The sequence below is a fragment of the Aspergillus multicolor genome, assembly GCF_047715735.1.
Source record: "Aspergillus multicolor strain CBS 133.54 unplaced genomic scaffold BDW74scaffold_17, whole genome shotgun sequence".
NCBI lineage: Eukaryota > Fungi > Ascomycota > Eurotiomycetes > Eurotiales > Aspergillaceae > Aspergillus > Aspergillus multicolor.
In genome coordinates, this window is record NW_027395968.1 from 72,500 (window position 1) to 88,244 (window position 15,745).

Below are 15,745 nucleotides of genomic sequence, written 5' to 3' on the forward strand. Positions count from 1 at the left end.
GACTCTAAGAAAATACTGGTTTCAATAAGATATTCAAGATCCGAACTGAATTTTATTGTGGTATGTACAAGAACGCCAATAATGCTAATCATAAACACTCAGACACAAGACCGACCAAAGGATATATACAATGACACAAGTTTAGTTTCGCGACGTCACCGACTACAGGCGGCTAGCCTGGTCCTGACCCAAAGGCTTCGTGGAGAACGAGCCAAAGTAGGCGTTAAGCGCATCCACGGTACCGCTGCCCTCGGTCAATTGGACAGTGCAGGCAATGTGGCTGTCAGGGCGAGTGACGACGACACCACCCTTCTCGGGATCAAACCCGAGCTTCTCGTGGGCGGCATACGTAGCGTTGGGAACGCGCACGTCAGGAATGTCGTCCGAGTAGATGTGGTAGCGGTAGTCGCGGAGGATCTGGGGCACGGAGTCGATGTCGATCTCGTTCTTCTTCTCGGCGAAGACCAGGCACAGAGTGAAGAGCTTGGAGTGAGGGAGGTGGCGCTCGAAGAAGGAGACATCGCCAATGTCGGACCGGCGGTATGCAGAAAGGAAAGAGCGCTCCTTTTCAAGGTTGGCGGCAAAGTGGGAGACGGCCTGCTTGCTCTTGTTCTGGCGACCGGCAAAGATGAAGATGCGGAAGGCTCCGTTGGCGGGAACCTCCTGCTCGAGGTGCACGAAGTTGGAATCCGCAAGACGAGTGACGGTGGACGGCGTAAAGGCCTTTCCGGTTACGAGGTTGACACCGGGCACGTTGAACAGCGGAGACTTGGCGGGGTGAGTAGAGTCCCAGTTGAAGATGTTGGGCTGGTAGGCGACACCGTAGCCGCTAGTGAACTCGCAAGAGTCCTTGAACGTCTTGACGAAGGGATCTTCCTCCGCGCTGCGGCCGGTCTCGGCGCTGGCAGCCTCGCCGACCTCACCGGCGTTGGGGCGGCGCTTGGAGAACAGAGCAGCGTACTTGTTGTCAAAGTCGAGCAGAGTCTCGGCGATGTTCTTTCGCTCGGTCTCGTATGTGCTGAGGGTGGAGCGCTGGGCGAGTCCGGTCTCGACGGCGTGGATCTTCCAGGCCATGTTGAGAGCATCGTGGAAGGCAGTGTTCATACCCTGACCAGCCTTGGGCTATGCGGAGTTAGCACGTCCCCGAAGAAAGACAGATGGAGTGATCTTACGCTGTGAGTGTGGCAGGCGTCGCCTCCCATGAAGACGCGCTCATCCAGGGTGTACTTCTCGGCGATACCCTGTCCAATGGGGTAGACTGAGTACCATTCCACGCGGTCCCATTCAAGGTAGTATGGCTTGAGAATCTTCTTCGCGACGTTCTGGACCTCCTCCGCGGTGGCGGTCTTTCGGGGGTTGAAGTCGGGGTCTGTAGAGGAAGCGATCTGGACGTAGAGGCGGACCATGTCGTCCTCACGGGGGATAACCATGATGGAGCCGGCATCGGAGTGGATAGTGCACTTGGTCTATACGCAAGTAAGTTAGCGACAGTCGATAAGCAGAAAAGAAAATGTCCGTACCTTAATGTCAGGGAAGTCGGTCCGGACGACACCGTCCATGACACCCCAGACGTAGGAGATAGGATCCTTGTGGCGGATCTGGATACCAAGCTGCTCGCGAACGAAACTGCGGGCACCCTCACCACTGAACAGGTACTTGGCGCGAACGGTCTCAATGACGTTGGTGTCGAGGCACTTGAGCTGCACCTGTACGGGGTAGGTTTCGTCTAGGCCATCGTTCTTGAAGCCAGTGATGGTCCATGGTCGCTCAACCGTGGTGCCGGCCTTCTTGATCTCGTCGAGGAAAACGGTCTCGATCTTACCCTGGTGCACGAGGGTGGTGAAGGGGTATCGTGTGTCGATAAAGCGAGGGCAACTAGGCCAGTTGCCAGTGCGCTGAATACCGGATCCGTCAGGGCGGGGATCCCAGAAAGAAACGTCGTACACCTTGGCCGGGTCGTAGGCCATGATTTGGCGCTTCAGGCCCAGGTTGCGTAGGATCTCGGTGGAACGGGGCTGGATGCCATCGGCGCGGCCAGTCGCAGTGGGCACGGGGCGGTTGTCGATGTGTTTCACCTTGTAGCCCCAGCGGGACATGCAAAGCGAGAGGAGGATGCCAACGGGGCCAGCGCCCACGATGACAATGTCATACTTCTTGGGGTAACTGTCGGTCGTCATTATGGTGTAGACAGCCGATTATCCGATGAAGTGATCGCCAAGAACCAGACCTCGCAGTGCTTCAGTAGGAAAAGAGGTATGTACCTTTTGACACCACTAGAATGAGCGAAAGGAGAGGATAGAGGAGGAATGGTGGCCATGATGGAGACGGGCTCAAGGGCTCATATATAATAATTTTCGCAAGACCGGGGAAAGAGAGCATGTTGCGCTGGGTAGACTCAACGGAGGACCACAACGGCAATCATCTCGGCTGGATCGTGGGGACACAGAAGAGACGAGCAACTTTTGTAGGCTGAGCCAGAGGGCAGGGGACCACTCAAAGCAGGGCAGCAGTCAGCAACGAACTGGGGGGTTTGCGGGGAGGCAACGCCAATGCCGGTGAGCTTTCCGGGTCTCCAAAATGGCGAAAATGGAGGCGGCTAGCAGCTCGGCAAGTGGAGATTGTCCACGTGACCTGGATGTCGGCATGAAGCCCGGGATTTTCTGTGCTTGGCTGGGAGATTTCGCTGGCCTCGCATTGGCTGGCTGCCTGCCGATGCCTCTGCCAGGCGCGAGTTTTATTCCACCGCAGCGACTGTTTATCAGCTGGCGCTCCTTCTACGGGATGCTACTGCTTACTGAGTGTACTGTGAAACCCTCGGAAGTGGTAATATATTTGCTTGATCAATTCTGCTCTTGTGAGGTTCCTCAAGTCCTGGTGGGATCGAGCTATCGTAGAGACCTCGATATATCCCGAGGCTCCAGCTGACAGCTGAATAGCCTCATCCCGCCAAGCTTCCCGAGCACCCAGACTACCGTGCTGTGTCCCCGTAAATTCCAAGCTGTAGTGGAGCTGTTTTCCACATATCCGTTGCTGTCACCGGTCGCCGAACAAGGCACCGATTAATTTAACGCTGCTAATCTCCGTTCCGCGGGGCACTCGATGTCGGCTTTTCTTAACGCTGCTGCAAAGGCTAACAGCTCGTACCGTAGTACTGCTCCGTTCTGTTCTTCGTCCCCGAGATGAAACCCAGAGATTATCCCCGACGTCGCAGATCATCCAGCAGCGTTTTCAATGACGTCCTCGTATATTTGCGCGTAGCTTAGTCGGCAGATCATGGCTTGAGCATCTGGGCCCATTCTTGCCTTGCGGCATGCCGAGTGAATGCCTGGTTGCCTGAAACATTCAGTCTGAATACGTACATTATCATGCGCTTTGGGGGTGGCTGTGTTTCTTTCTATGGAGAGGCAGCTTGGGAGTCGATTTCCTCTTCCTGTGTTCGATCTCATCAGATTCAGAGCGCGCACAAATGCGTGTGTTAGCATCTCCTTGATGAATCGAGCCATTGACTACGCAATAGATGCAAGGGGTATTTTCTATACACAATAGAACAATGGCTCCACTGCTGCTTTCCCTATTGTTATTTGAATAACCTACTTGTGAGAAAAAGAAAAGATTGTCCTCCCCAACGGCTCTTCCCTGTACCTGCATATTCACCTCACACCTACCCCACAGTAACAATACAGACTCCCTGAATAGGCAACGCTCCATCACAGTCACAGGTCCATGACTGCCTGACCATGCTATTGTCCTGAATAGGCAGTCAAGGCGCTCAATCAACAATGCGTATTCGAGTACTGCCAGCTTCACCGAGGAGGTGAAGGCTGTCGTAGATACATCTATCGTAGACGGTTCACCCAGAGATCCTATCTTCATTCCCTCCAGCTCGTTCTGATCCTCGTATCTACAAATTCTGAGCGTCACCAATTAGTTTTCCATCTTCAAGACATACTGCAAAGCGCGTACCACGGCAACATGGCTCCCCAGGCTTGCGAGGTCCCCATCATGCTTGATCTCGAGTAAGTCCGGCCCTAGACGGTCTTTGTCAGTGCTAACCAGAAGCAGAGGCATGACCTACGAGGACATCGTCAAGCTCAACCCCTTCTATGAGGAGTACAAGACCTTCTGGGACAATCTCCACGATCCTCGCGATGCCTCGGACGTCTCGCTCTGCAATGACGGCTTGTCGAGCTCTTCCTCGCTCCCCTCAATCACCTCTGGCTCAGATTTCCTCTCTCCGTCGATGGATATGGCGACGTCTCCCTCATTCCGCATCAAGCATGTTTCGCACAGTCCTCTTCCTCGCAGCCCCAAGGTCACCTTCCACAGCGGCGGCCAGTTCAAGCCAACCTACGACGAACAACACGAGCTTGAGTCGAGCCAGGTTGCAATCGTCGATGATGATGAGTACCCAAAGAGAGCCTTGTCCCCGGTGCGGGAGTGCAGCAACGATGACGGCGAGCTTGACGACCATTTTGAGAACCCCTTCACCTCTGTCCGGTCTTCGCACAAGCAGCTCTTCGGCAACAAGGGCTGGCTTGGCTGCAATGCTGATTTGGAGGCGCCGCTGCCCAAGAAGCCGAAGTACAGAAGTCTGGTGAATCTCGGGAAGAAATTCAAGCAGCACGTCGAAGGAATCGTAAGTCCGCCGTCTCTCCATTTCCGACAGGAAGCTGACTTTTCCAGGCCGTCGACATGGTCAAGGCTCATCCCATCCTCCTGCACGTTCCCCGTCACCCGAAAGTCCTGCCCAATACCTCTGTTGCCATCTCGCTGGACGCCGCAGCCCAATCGAAGCTTTACTCGGAGATGGAAATGATGATTTGCGTCAGCGCCAACCAGTTCCTCAACCAAGAGTTCGCCGGCGGTCGCGTCTCGGAAGAGTCGATCAAGAAGGTGAACAAGTTTTGGGCCTCCAAGAACCGACCGGACGTTGTCGAGTTCCAGTACGACCAAGCCACGCAGCGTCAGCTGATACTGTCCAACATTCGAACCCTGCACTTCAACGGCGACAGCTCAACCAATCCGGTAGCTCTGCACTCGAATCTCCACAACTGGAAGGCCGTCGTCAAGGAAATGAGCGTCCGAACCTTCTGTGCACCAGACAGCGTCATCCGCAAGCACATGCATGACATCCAGAAACTGCTCGACATGCTGAGCGCGCCGATTGCCACGTTCCTTGCTTTTGAGGAGCTGCAGATGCGCACATTGGTCTGGATGAAGGAGCAGCGGGCGCGGAGATACCTAGCTGAAGGTGGGCGGACTATCTCGCCGAGCACTAGCTTTTCATCGCGCTGAAACGCTCTCATTCTCACTTGTAACATCACGAACTTCCTGTAGGATTAGCGATCTTGATACCTTATCGTTTAGCAGCACACTCGTATTTAGCTTCACTTTGCGTTATCATCTCGACAGAAATGCACTTGTTTTTCCAATCAATCGTCTGACTTCTGAATGGGTTCTTGATAAAATTGATGAATTGTAAACAAGAGTTTGCGGTGACTGGAGGAAGAGGAGTGAGACCCTTGTTTGGCGGCACACGTGGGCGACGTCATCGACTTCCAGACTGGTCGTCCTCAACTTTCACAAGCCTCAGAAGCCAAAACAACTTTTTCTCTCCGAGATTCCTAGCAACCATCCCTCTGTAAAGCTGGAAACTTGATGCATCGCCTCTCGCATCATTTCAAGCTTCATGCCTGTCGCGCTTGATGTCATCCCTTGCGAAACCGTCAGCTAGTCCTCGCCAGGACTGAAGGCTCCAGCTGAAGCTTCGAGCTCTGCTAACAATAATGAATGTTTCGTTTGACTAACCCCGTCAGCCTTTATTTATTTCGCTTCTCTTCGTTTCCTATTAGATACCTTTCGGAAACGATTATTTACGATGGCCGGCCCTCTACACACCTACGGACCGACGTGCCTCCTCGCTGACGATGATCCGAACCCCTCTGCCTGGCACTCGTTGATCCAGCCACCTCCGCCCCGTCCTCAGTTCTTCTACGTCTCAGCTCTGCCGATAGATGACCCTCTCAGTTCCCTGCCATCTTCGTCCAGCGGCCAAGCCCATGACGAGAGAATACCGCCGCAACCGTTTTCCGTGAGAGACAACCTCGCACTAGAGGAAGCCTGGCTATCAATACGCGTCCAGAAATTGAAGGGAAATGCAAAGCGTAAATCTCGCGATGCGGATGCTCCGAGCACACACTTCGGTATAGCTGTTCCCGGGAGGAAAGGCGTGGAAAGCGAAGCAGACAGCCCGGGGAGAAGTGGAGGTCAACGAAACCGCCGTGCTGGTACTTCTTCAGGCTCATATACACAGACGCTGCCGCGGCGACCAGCCTCTCGCTCGGGGGATCTTTACGGTAGCGCGGAGGACCAGGCCGGTGGATCGAAACAATCGAGCGATCAGTCGGCGCCAAACAGCAGTGTTGGCGGCAGTCTTTCTACGAGCAACCCGCTGTACCGCAAAAGAGAGCTTTCCCCTTCTGCCATCGCGAGGAGTTCTCGCCGCAGGATTGGCGAGTCGGGAGACGAGCCAATTTTTGACCCGGGCAGCGCAGGCTCCTATGGTAATTACTCTCGCGACGGCAGTATCAGTGGATCACCTTTCATTAGGGCTCCCGTCACCCAGCCTTCTAGCCCTCTATCCCGATCCATTGAGTCCGTATCGGTCAGGGATGTGCCTCAGAGCTCTCATGAGCAGACCGCTAGCCAGAGTTACTCCGCGTCAAAACCTTCTGGCCTCAGGACTAGCACCTATCAGGAGGAGGTGGAAGAAGAGTCGGTCGAGCATACTGATGTCGAAAAAGAAGACGACGATGACACCTCAAAAATACCTGTCGGCGTATCTCGACTTCACCTAGTCGAGCTACCTAATCTAAAGGTACCATTTACTCACCTATCGTCTTTCTATACTTATACCTCGTAGATGAAACCGATTTACTGGAGTCCGCTCCACGATATTTCCAATGTTCTTCGCGCTACCTGGTTTTATAAAAATACAATGTTACCGGTAGAGACGGAACTCGCCAATAGACTAGAGGAGGGATACATTTACTTGAAGCCGTGGACCGAGACTTGGCAGGACGAGCTCAACAGCTGTGTGGAGAACGGAGCGGACGCTGAGATGAAGATCGTGCACCGGTTATGGCCTAAGGACGATCTCTCTTCAAGCATAGATGCTAACGTTCGCGAGGTCGAGAATCAGGACTCGGAGTCGGCGGTTTATGTTGATAATTGGGCTTCTGGCGGCTCAGCTGCTCGCGCTGCGGCTATCAAGCCTTACATGACCTCAAGTGTTGTGTATGCCGACGGAAAGAACGCTCAGATTCTCCGGCCTAGTTTGCTGCCCTCAGCATCAAGGGGGAGACGACCACTCGGCCCCATCCGGAAGGGACGCCAGATTGGTATACCTGTGGTCCGCGGCTTCAGTAGAAGTCAGTGGGAGAAACTGCACCCAACCAAGCCCAGTCCTGTCGACGTTCGAAACTACCTTCGTGGCGCTCAAGACAAGACGGTGAGGCCGAGTCGAGCCGGCGAAATATGTTACGCCTGTGCGATGGAGGAGGCAAAGCCTACGCCAACAGACCTGGTCTTCGTCATCCACGGCATAGGGCAGAAGCTCTCGGAGCGCATGGAGAGCTTCCATTTCACTCATGCTATCAACGCGTTTCGCCGTCAGGTCAACGTGGAGCTGAATAGCGAACAAGTATGGCCGCATGTGCGAGAGAACCATGGCGGCATTATGGTGCTACCCATAAATTGGCGCTCGACCTTATCCTTGGATGACCCCAATCTCGAGGCTCAAGTGACAGATGATCCAGCTTCGAACCATTTTACTTTGAAGGACATCACTCCAGAGACCATCCCGGCTGTGCGGTCCCTGATCAGCGACGTCATCCTGGATATCCCTTACTACTTGTCGCACCACAAGCCGAAGATGATCCAGGCCGTCGTCAAGGAGGCCAACCGCGTTTTTCGTCTATGGTGCAAGAACAACCCCGGGTTTCAGCAAAATGGCCGTGTCCACTTGGTTGCGCACTCACTCGGAAGCGCGATGGCAGTAGACATTCTTAGCCATCAGCCGACCAAGATTCCAGACTTTGACTTTTCCAACACGCCCGTTCACCCAGACATCTTTGAGTTCGATACGAAGAATCTGTTCATTTGCGGAAGTCCGGTGGGGCTGTTCTTGTTTATTAACAAAGGTACGATATATTGCAAATAAACCTCTATCGATGCTGACGTCCGGTAGCGAACCTTTCTCCCCGCAAAGGTCGAGATAAACCAGGCTCTGAAGGAGATGACCGGCTACATGGAGTAGCTGGCGAGGCAGACACGTACGGCTGCTTAGCTGTGGACAATATCTACAATATTATGCATACCACAGACCGTACGTCAGCTCACTTCCCCCAATATGCCCATACTGACCCTTTCTTCAGCCATCGCTTACCGTGTCAACGCCGCCGTCGACAGTGACCTAGCCAACTCCCTCAAAACCGCCTCCATCCCCGGCTCAGCGTCTTCCTTTTGGGGTTCCATCGGCGGCGCCTTTCGCTGGAGCACGTCCGCTGTCACCGTCCCTGAGCGCCCCTCCCTAATCGCCAAGCTACCCTCCAACGTGGAGATGGAAACACACGACTTCACTCGCGAAGAGATCGCCGAGAAACGCATGCTCCTACTGAACGACAACGGTCAGGTCGACTACTTCCTCTCTGGAGGTGGCGGCGCGCTAAACATCCAATATCTCAACATGCTCAGCGCGCATAGCAGCTACTGGACGCTGACGGACTTCGTCCGCTTCCTTGTCATCGAGATCGCCCGAAAGCAGAGTCGCGATGCGGTCTTGCCGGCATTGAGGGCGGAGAAGAAGAAGGGGTGGAAGTATCACAAGGGACGAGTCTGATCTAAACTTTGTGATATGAAGGCACATGGTGTGGTCATTTGGTTTTACTTATCTTGTTTCGTTGGAATTTGCGCTATTGAAATGATAGGATGATAGGATGATAACTTAGATACCCTTCTCAAAGACTTTGTTTGCAGCTTCGCGTCCCCTTTCTACCCATCTAGCACAATGGTAGTTTTCCGGTGAGAATCAAGTAAGTAATTCCCAATCGCAGTTCCTGGTCGTAGATCTGCTCGTAGATCTGTCCACCTTGGCGGCTCTCGCGATACCTCGGCTACAGAGGCCGCGGTATAGATCGCATTGCCAAACGAGGGGAACCAACCACATATCCATCCTGATGTTTTGCTTTCTTTAGAGAAGACTGCTGGTCCAATGTTCTTTCTTATGTCCAGTTCTCGAAATAGACATTCGCTCCTCTATCCGTGCTTCTCCTGCTGTCTTTCAGATATATATTCTCCGCCGCTGCGGCCGTCAAACTTGAAGCCCCAAACTGCATACATCCAGTACTACTAGACTTCAGAAATCCAGGACACCAGACGCAATAATGTCCACTGACCCTCTCCAGAAGCCCAATTCACAAGAATACGAGCCATTCTGGCAAACCCCCTTGACTCATTCCCTCCTAAAAGACCCCTCATACACAATCCACCATCCCACCGCCGACCCCAAAACCACCAATCCCCCATCACAAGAAAAGCAAGACGCAGGTGGAAATCCCTTCTTCCGCAGAACGTGCAACAGCGAGTTCGCGGTGCGGCATACCCTCTTCCTCTCCCGCACGCACACCCGAATCCGAACCCGAACCCAGCCACCAATAGCGCAATCATTTAACGGGGCAGAAGCAGAAGCAGAAGCAGATCCAGGCGTGCACGCAGAAGGCCGTCTCCTCCTGCACCTCGGACCAGGCGTAACGGGGCAAAGCGGCATCGCGCACGGAGGGTTTCTAGCGACTGTTCTTGACGAGGTATGCGGGAACCTTGTTGCTGTTGCGCGGTTGGATGGGGGGTTGGGGATGTTCACGGCTAGTCTGGGGTTGACGTATAAGAGACCTGTTTTTGTAGGCCATGAAGGAACGGTGGTTGTTGCGAGTGCTAGGGTTGTCAGGGTTGAGGGGAGGAAGGTGTTTATTGAGGGGGTTATTAGGGATGTGGATGGGGTTGAATGTACGGCTGCCGAGGCGATTTTTGTGAGGAAAAGGGCTGTGGAGGCTCAGGCTGTTTTGTGAGGAAGGGACGTGGGTGTTTTAAGTGTGTTTCATTCAGTCTATGGTATAGATGGAACGTCCATTATTCCTGCGCCTATACTGTACACATGCTATGTCCATTGGGCTCATCGCGCGAACCCCTCACGCAAACCAAGACTGCCTTGCCTAGCCGATTCATGAACCACGCAGATAAGACTCAACAGCCGAATCGGACCCAACGCCTCAATGCGCTATATAAAGAGGACAAATCGAAGCCAAGAAATGAGATCAGTAGAAGTCGTACAAATGGGATAGACGTCGTTGATTGAGGCGACTCTCGCAGAGAAGTGCCTTACGCGGCGGCGGCTCCGAACTCGGCGGCCTTGCCCTGAACCAATAGACCGACGATGAGGCCGAAGAGACCGAGGACGGAGCTGAAGATTTCGACGACAAGGATCTTGACGAACCTGTAAAGGTGTTAGTAAATTGCGATGCTAGCAGAGGGCTGGGTGAACGAACAAGCTTGGGTCAGCGGCATCAGCAAGAGCTGCACCGCTACCGTTGATACCGACGGAGATACCGCAAATCAGGTTGCAGGCGCCGACGGTGATTCCTCCCCAGAAGAGCGCATAGCCGGTGTAGTAGCTGCTAGCGGAGAAGATCTCGTCGCCGGTTGCGAGGTTGAGCTTCGAAGAGAAGACAATAGCCATGATGACACCGTAGATGGCAACGACTTCGCAGAAAATGATGGAGATCAAGTTCTTGGTCCGGATCCGCGGAGCCTTGACACCTCCGCCGACAATCGATGAACCTGTCAGGAAGATACCCCTGGACGCTTGTCAGCCATTCGATTCTGTACAACCCGCCAAGATATTTCATACCATGCGGCACCGACGACAGACAACCCAATGCACATAGAGATACCAATATTCGCCCAGACATACGGAGAGACGGATTCGAGGAATTGGCCGACCTGACCGGGTTAGCGGGGGTGTCATCGGAGCTCGAACTCGGAACAGTATTATACATTAAATTGCTCACCCTCCCCGTGGAAGAGCAGATCTAAAGACGTCATTAGCGAATGCTGCCTCAACGCTTGAACAGCCACTTACACAATCCGACCACCACGAGGAAGAGAGTTGCGAAACCGAACGGATAAGAGAGACCCATGATGACCCCCAACCTGGCAACCGGAGAAGCTGGAGGATACCAAAGTAAGAAGAAAGGCCTCGAGCGCGTAAAGACGAGTCGGTAAAGGTGGATGGACAACTGTTTGGCGGAGCTCTGGTCTCTGCCGGGCTGACTTGGAAAGCAACAGGTCGCAAGTGGAGGTCGGGCCGCATTTATCCGTGGGGCGGCGGCAGTACTGTAACCACGGGCCATCTCTATCAGACCGGTTCCCCAGACAGGCCCATAGACTAGAGCTTCCTCTTCCAATCGACCTCCCGGACTCCTCGCACGCCGCTGGTTTGGTCGCAGCCTCCTGCAGGCATCCCTGTTTAATCCTTCTTCCCCTTGTCAACTTTTTCGCATCCTCTGTCTATGACCCTACGGCGCTTTTAATCCTCCGGTCTCCTATTCCTCTCTCCACCGCCTGATCTCCCCTAACTCTACACTCATCCCTTTGTCCTCATGGCTTCAGCAGCGGCCGGGTCGTATTCGAACCCCTTGAAGAAATTTAAGTACGTTGGTCTGCGGGGAACGGATGCCTAGAAATTTTGCTAACTCGAGCCAGGCTCGTCTTCCTCGGCGAACAAAGCGGTACGGATACTCGGTCACCTCACCAATTAGGCGCATATGTTTCTAATGCTTGATATACAGTGGGCAAGACATCTTTAATCACCAGATTCATGTACGACTCGTTCGACAACACATACCAGGCCACGATCGGAATTGACTTCCTGTCAAAGGTGAGCACACCCCGCGGACCCCAGGACAAAGGGAGGCCCATCCGGAGCCTTGAACAGGGAATCTCCCTCCAACCAAATTATTGACGCGCGGCGCGCTAGACTATGTACCTCGAGGACCGAACGGTTCGACTTCAGCTTTGGGACACCGCCGGCCAGGAGCGATTCCGATCCCTCATTCCTTCCTACATCCGTGACTCCAGCGTCGCAGTCGTCGTTTACGATATCTCCAACGCAAAATCTTTCCAGAACACGAGGAAATGGATTGATGATGTTCGGGGCGAGCGTGGAAACGATGTGATCATTGTGCTGGTGGGCAACAAAACCGATTTGAGCGACAAGCGAGAAGTTACGACAGCGCAGGGTGAAGAAGAGGCCAAGAAGAACGGCCTGATGTTCATCGAGACTAGTGCGAAGGTCGGCCACAACGTTAAGCAATTGTTCAGGCGGATAGCTCAAGCGCTGCCCGGTATGGAGGGAGAAGCCAACAGGGGAGAGAGCCAGAGTTCGTTCAACGTCTTCATCTGTCTCTGTTTCGCTTACTGACTGCCGTACAGTGATTGACGTCAATATCCAACCCAAAGAAACGACCACTAACGAAGGATGCGCCTGCTGATTTTCTGAGCCTCATAGTAGCACCGCCTACCCGAATCTCAATGATGATGATTGGGATTGTTTATAATATCTGCCATTCTTAAGATGTACATTTTCCTCCCTCATGATTTGACTAGCGAGTCTAGATCAATGCTGTTTCTTGAATGATCTTTGCTCTTGCCATCGTCGTTAGGCTTATTGGAAGGCGTTCTGCTTGTACCCAGCATCTCTTCCTCCTTGGGCTGGCTTTCTTAGTAGCTTTGGTTGCTTATCTGCCTCAGAGCTTTTGTACCAATCCTTGTTCAGGCATTTTTTGTATGATGTCCACGTCATCTTTGAGCGCCTTGGTAGAGACAGGCAGCATCATTTTATTCTGTAGACCTTTACTATTCTTTGCTAGTGAACGGATAATGCTTGGCCGCGTCGTGTCATTGGGTGCTGTCGCAAATATTTATATTGAGCAGCTCTGAGCGTAACTAACTGTATTGGCATACCCTGATCATACAAGATCCCCTGGCCGTCTGCAAAGTGCAAAGCTAACTTGCAGCTTGAAGTAGTAAGGCAATACACGGAGGCGCCTGATATGGCTTGATCACTCGATGTAAACAAAATCAGGTGGCTTGGTGAGACGATTGACCCACAGTCGTTGAGCGATGCCTTCAGAACTACTGCTCAATCCGGAAACGAATACGACGGAGATGGTTCGGGTCTTGGAGAGTTTCGCAGTTTCGCAGTTAAGGGGAAGCACCATCTCCGTCGATAATTAAATTCAGCTCCAGACTACATCATCTATTGATATTACTGAGGTTTGAGAAGCACCCTGTCCTTGATCCTGCAGAAGATGACGAAATAAAAGGGCAACGATCTGCCGGGACGGAGGCTTCGGAACCGCCGCCCCTGTGTTAAGCGCTGGTCATTGGGCTGACGGACCTCAGCCTATTTTTCTTCCCCCAGCTCCCTCTCTTTCATTGTCCTGTTGCTGCTCTCGCCTCGCTCTCCTATTCTCGCAGCATCTCTGAACCCGATCTTTCGATATCCCAACTGGCGATATCCAAGATGGGGTTTTCGACTCGCTTTCTCCGCATTCCGCGGCCGCAGGTAAGTTCGTGTTCTTCGTCTATCTGCCTATCTCCGTCAGCGGGATCGATCGCTAACGGATTATTTCCCCGGCGACGGGGTGCTCGCAACTATAGACGTTCCTCTACGTTATGAGTCTGCAAACAGGCGCTTCTCTGATTACGCTGTCATTACTCCTCAACAAAATCAGCGGTCTCTATGGCTTGCTCGCTCTCCTGACCGGATACCACCTCTCGCCCGTTCAGCTGTCGATGTACCTCTATTCCCTCATCGCACTCGCCAGCACGGTACTGCTCTTTCCGCACATCCGAAAACAATCTCCTCTGCAATGTCTTGCGCTCGCCTGGCTGTATGTTTTTGACAGCGCGATCAACGCCGCCTACACCGCGGCTTTCGGCGTGACATGGTTTCTCGTTATCGCCCAGCACACAGACGACGACAACAAGAAGGCCTCCGGGCCCGGTAGTGACACGATCGGTCAGATTGCTGGATTCACCGGCTCCGAGTACGACATGGCCAAGAACGCCGCTAGAGCGTCTTTCAGCACGAGAAACGACCAGTTCGGCAATGCGGTCTCCCAGCCGGAGAGCTTCCAAAGCATCTTCTTCATCTGTGTGCTATGGACCATCCGCCTGTATTTCGTCTTTGTGATGCTAGCGTTTGCTCGCCAAACTCTGCGACTGTACGTCGCTATGCCTCGTCACACTCAGCTACCCACCCACAGCCGCAACACCTCCGTCGCTAGCATGGCCAGTGTCGCCGACATCGACCGTGAGCCGTTTTCGCCGTACACTCCTGAAGGCCAAGGATGGAAGGGTAAACTCGGGCGCGCCATGATCAGTGTCGGCAGGAACTACTGGCTCGGTGAGGAGGACGATGGAAACGGAGACTGGGTCAACATGAGCCATCGCTTCCGCCCTACCGGACAGGGTAGTGAACTTCCCGGCGCTCTCGAGCGTGAGAGGAGACGTCGATCAGGAACCGGACCCCCCAAGCCCTCTCAATCCGTTGTTCAAGCCGCCGCTTTACAGCAACCCGTACACGAACCGCTCCCGAGCCCGGGACTGACCATCAAAGTCCAAGACTGGGACGAGACAAGGTAAATCGCATGCCTTTTGACTGTCCAGTTTTTGTCTACTGGAGGAAACAACCTCGCATGGAAAGAATACGGGGAGGACAGCAAGCACCACTGCCCCTCGCCTTGCAAAGATTTCTTCCTTACCTACTGCATACTTGGTCTGCGCTTTTGGAATTATATGCCGTGACGATATAAATACCCTGGTCATCAGTCGGGCGGGAATTGCGTGACTGGGTCTTGACAGATTCTCACTGTCCGCGTCCCCCCACTGCTCTCGGATGGTGGAGGCGTTAGGTCGGGATTCACGGGGTTTGGCTTGGATACTGATGACGTCTCGGTGTCAACATCAGCTGTTTTTCCTGCTGCGGACAGTTGGGTCCCAAGGTCCTGGAGTCCAGGACATGTATATGATATGACATTGATACGGGCTTGGTTTCTTTTGTACGGCGTTGGAAAGGATCTATCATCGTCTCTTATAGCCATGAAATAGTATTGTATCTCAAATGCAGCATTACTTGGACATTACCTTCTTTATGCGGGTCAAATCTCCAGATCTAGAGTTGTGCATCGCTCCCCGTCCCGGCGGGAAAGCCGGTGGGTGCTTCGGCTGGCGTGCTCACGGCCGAGTCACGGGAACCCCGCACTTTGCCCGATCGGGGGTGTTTGCACTTAAGACGACAAGCTGTTTGCATCGATGTCGTGATCTCACACCAATCAGTGATTCGCTGATCAAATCCCGATGGCGGAGAAGGCCTCGAAAAAGTCCCTGCGGATGCCATGAGACTCGCCCGCAGTTGGAGTTGACGAGCAGTGAGGAGAAAACACTGCGAACTTTAAAAAAATATCGGACGCCGCTGGATTTGTCTTCCTTTTCTCTCCCCTCAATTACTCACTTCCTCCCCCAATTGTCTTGCTTCTTTTCTAGGAATCACCGTATGCGGTGATATCCAACCCATCCCAACCCTACATACTATATCCTACTGTCCGTGACATCCCGCAGTGCGGCA

The 15,745-nt window shown here is 53.4% G+C and overlaps 7 protein-coding genes across 7 annotated transcripts; 5 read left to right on the forward strand and 2 right to left on the reverse strand.

Annotated features, from left to right (window-relative positions):
- Positions 1 to 15: 15 nt before the first annotated feature.
- On the reverse strand, positions 16 to 2,456 carry BDW74DRAFT_155390 (putative FAD monooxygenase). Its single transcript, XM_073724822.1, has 3 exons — positions 1,521 to 2,456; positions 1,173 to 1,466; positions 16 to 1,122 (listed from the first exon to the last, which is right to left on the reverse strand). Exons 1-3 carry the CDS (start codon positions 2,175 to 2,177, stop codon positions 163 to 165), a joined length of 1,911 nt encoding a protein of 636 aa, XP_073582494.1. The 5' UTR covers positions 2,178 to 2,456; the 3' UTR covers positions 16 to 162.
- A 1,516-nt stretch (positions 2,457 to 3,972) lies between these two features.
- BDW74DRAFT_168659 (uncharacterized protein) lies at positions 3,973 to 5,295 on the forward strand (the record flags this gene model as incomplete). Its single annotated transcript, XM_073726877.1, has 3 exons — positions 3,973 to 4,016; positions 4,057 to 4,636; positions 4,684 to 5,295. 3 exons carry the CDS (start codon positions 3,973 to 3,975, stop codon positions 5,293 to 5,295), a joined length of 1,236 nt encoding a protein of 411 aa, XP_073582495.1.
- Positions 5,296 to 5,878: 583 nt separating this feature from the next.
- On the forward strand, positions 5,879 to 8,899 carry BDW74DRAFT_179355 (uncharacterized protein; the record flags this gene model as incomplete). Its single annotated transcript, XM_073729446.1, has 4 exons — positions 5,879 to 6,877; positions 6,923 to 8,201; positions 8,249 to 8,386; positions 8,436 to 8,899. The coding sequence occupies 4 exons, from the start codon at positions 5,879 to 5,881 to the stop codon at positions 8,897 to 8,899; spliced, it is 2,880 nt and encodes a 959-aa protein (XP_073582496.1).
- Positions 8,900 to 9,443: 544 nt separating this feature from the next.
- Positions 9,444 to 10,559, forward strand: BDW74DRAFT_185885 (PaaI family thioesterase; the record flags this gene model as incomplete). The annotated part of the gene is made up of 1 exon (XM_073731139.1): positions 9,444 to 10,559. The coding sequence occupies one exon, from the start codon at positions 9,444 to 9,446 to the stop codon at positions 10,122 to 10,124; it is 681 nt and encodes a 226-aa protein (XP_073582497.1). The 3' UTR covers positions 10,125 to 10,559.
- BDW74DRAFT_155398 (H(+)-transporting V0 sector ATPase subunit c'') lies at positions 10,019 to 11,376 on the reverse strand. The gene is made up of 5 exons (XM_073724823.1): positions 11,195 to 11,376; positions 11,110 to 11,144; positions 10,964 to 11,055; positions 10,602 to 10,910; positions 10,019 to 10,549 (listed from the first exon to the last, which is right to left on the reverse strand). Exons 1-5 carry the CDS (start codon positions 11,250 to 11,252, stop codon positions 10,435 to 10,437), a joined length of 609 nt encoding a protein of 202 aa, XP_073582498.1. The 5' UTR covers positions 11,253 to 11,376; the 3' UTR covers positions 10,019 to 10,434.
- A 31-nt stretch (positions 11,377 to 11,407) lies between these two features.
- On the forward strand, positions 11,408 to 13,316 carry BDW74DRAFT_155400 (Rab family GTPase YPT6). Its single transcript, XM_073724824.1, has 5 exons — positions 11,408 to 11,764; positions 11,818 to 11,843; positions 11,904 to 11,992; positions 12,092 to 12,494; positions 12,547 to 13,316. Exons 1-5 carry the CDS (start codon positions 11,715 to 11,717, stop codon positions 12,603 to 12,605), a joined length of 627 nt encoding a protein of 208 aa, XP_073582499.1. The 5' UTR covers positions 11,408 to 11,714; the 3' UTR covers positions 12,606 to 13,316.
- A 323-nt stretch (positions 13,317 to 13,639) lies between these two features.
- On the forward strand, positions 13,640 to 14,763 carry BDW74DRAFT_168664 (inositol phosphorylceramide synthase regulatory subunit KEI1; the record flags this gene model as incomplete). Its single annotated transcript, XM_073726878.1, has 2 exons — positions 13,640 to 13,681; positions 13,777 to 14,763. 2 exons carry the CDS (start codon positions 13,640 to 13,642, stop codon positions 14,761 to 14,763), a joined length of 1,029 nt encoding a protein of 342 aa, XP_073582500.1.
- Positions 14,764 to 15,745: the final 982 nt, after the last annotated feature.

Bases quoted from the DNA above. Each gene is read 5' to 3' on its own strand.
- BDW74DRAFT_155390 (XM_073724822.1), bottom strand. From the start codon at position 2,177: ATGACGACCGACAGTTACCCCAAGAAGTATGACATTGTCATCGTGGGC. The intron at 1,467-1,520 runs GTACGGACATTT...ACTTGCGTATAG, and splicing joins CCGACTTCCCTGACATTAAG to ACCAAGTGCACTATCCACTC. The intron at 1,123-1,172 runs GTAAGATCACTC...AACTCCGCATAG, and splicing joins ACGCCTGCCACACTCACAGC to CCCAAGGCTGGTCAGGGTAT.
- BDW74DRAFT_155398 (XM_073724823.1), bottom strand. From the start codon at position 11,252: ATGGGTCTCTCTTATCCGTTCGGTTTCGCAACTCTCTTCCTCGTGGTG. The intron at 11,056-11,109 runs GTATAATACTGT...TAACCCGGTCAG, and splicing joins GGGAGGGTGAGCAATTTAAT to GTCGGCCAATTCCTCGAATC. The intron at 10,550-10,601 runs GTTCGTTCACCC...ACACCTTTACAG, and splicing joins GATGCCGCTGACCCAAGCTT to GTTCGTCAAGATCCTTGTCG.
- BDW74DRAFT_155400 (XM_073724824.1), top strand. From the start codon at position 11,715: ATGGCTTCAGCAGCGGCCGGGTCGTATTCGAACCCCTTGAAGAAATTT. The intron at 11,844-11,903 runs GTACGGATACTC...CTTGATATACAG, and splicing joins CTTCCTCGGCGAACAAAGCG to TGGGCAAGACATCTTTAATC. The intron at 11,993-12,091 runs GTGAGCACACCC...GCGGCGCGCTAG, and splicing joins GAATTGACTTCCTGTCAAAG to ACTATGTACCTCGAGGACCG.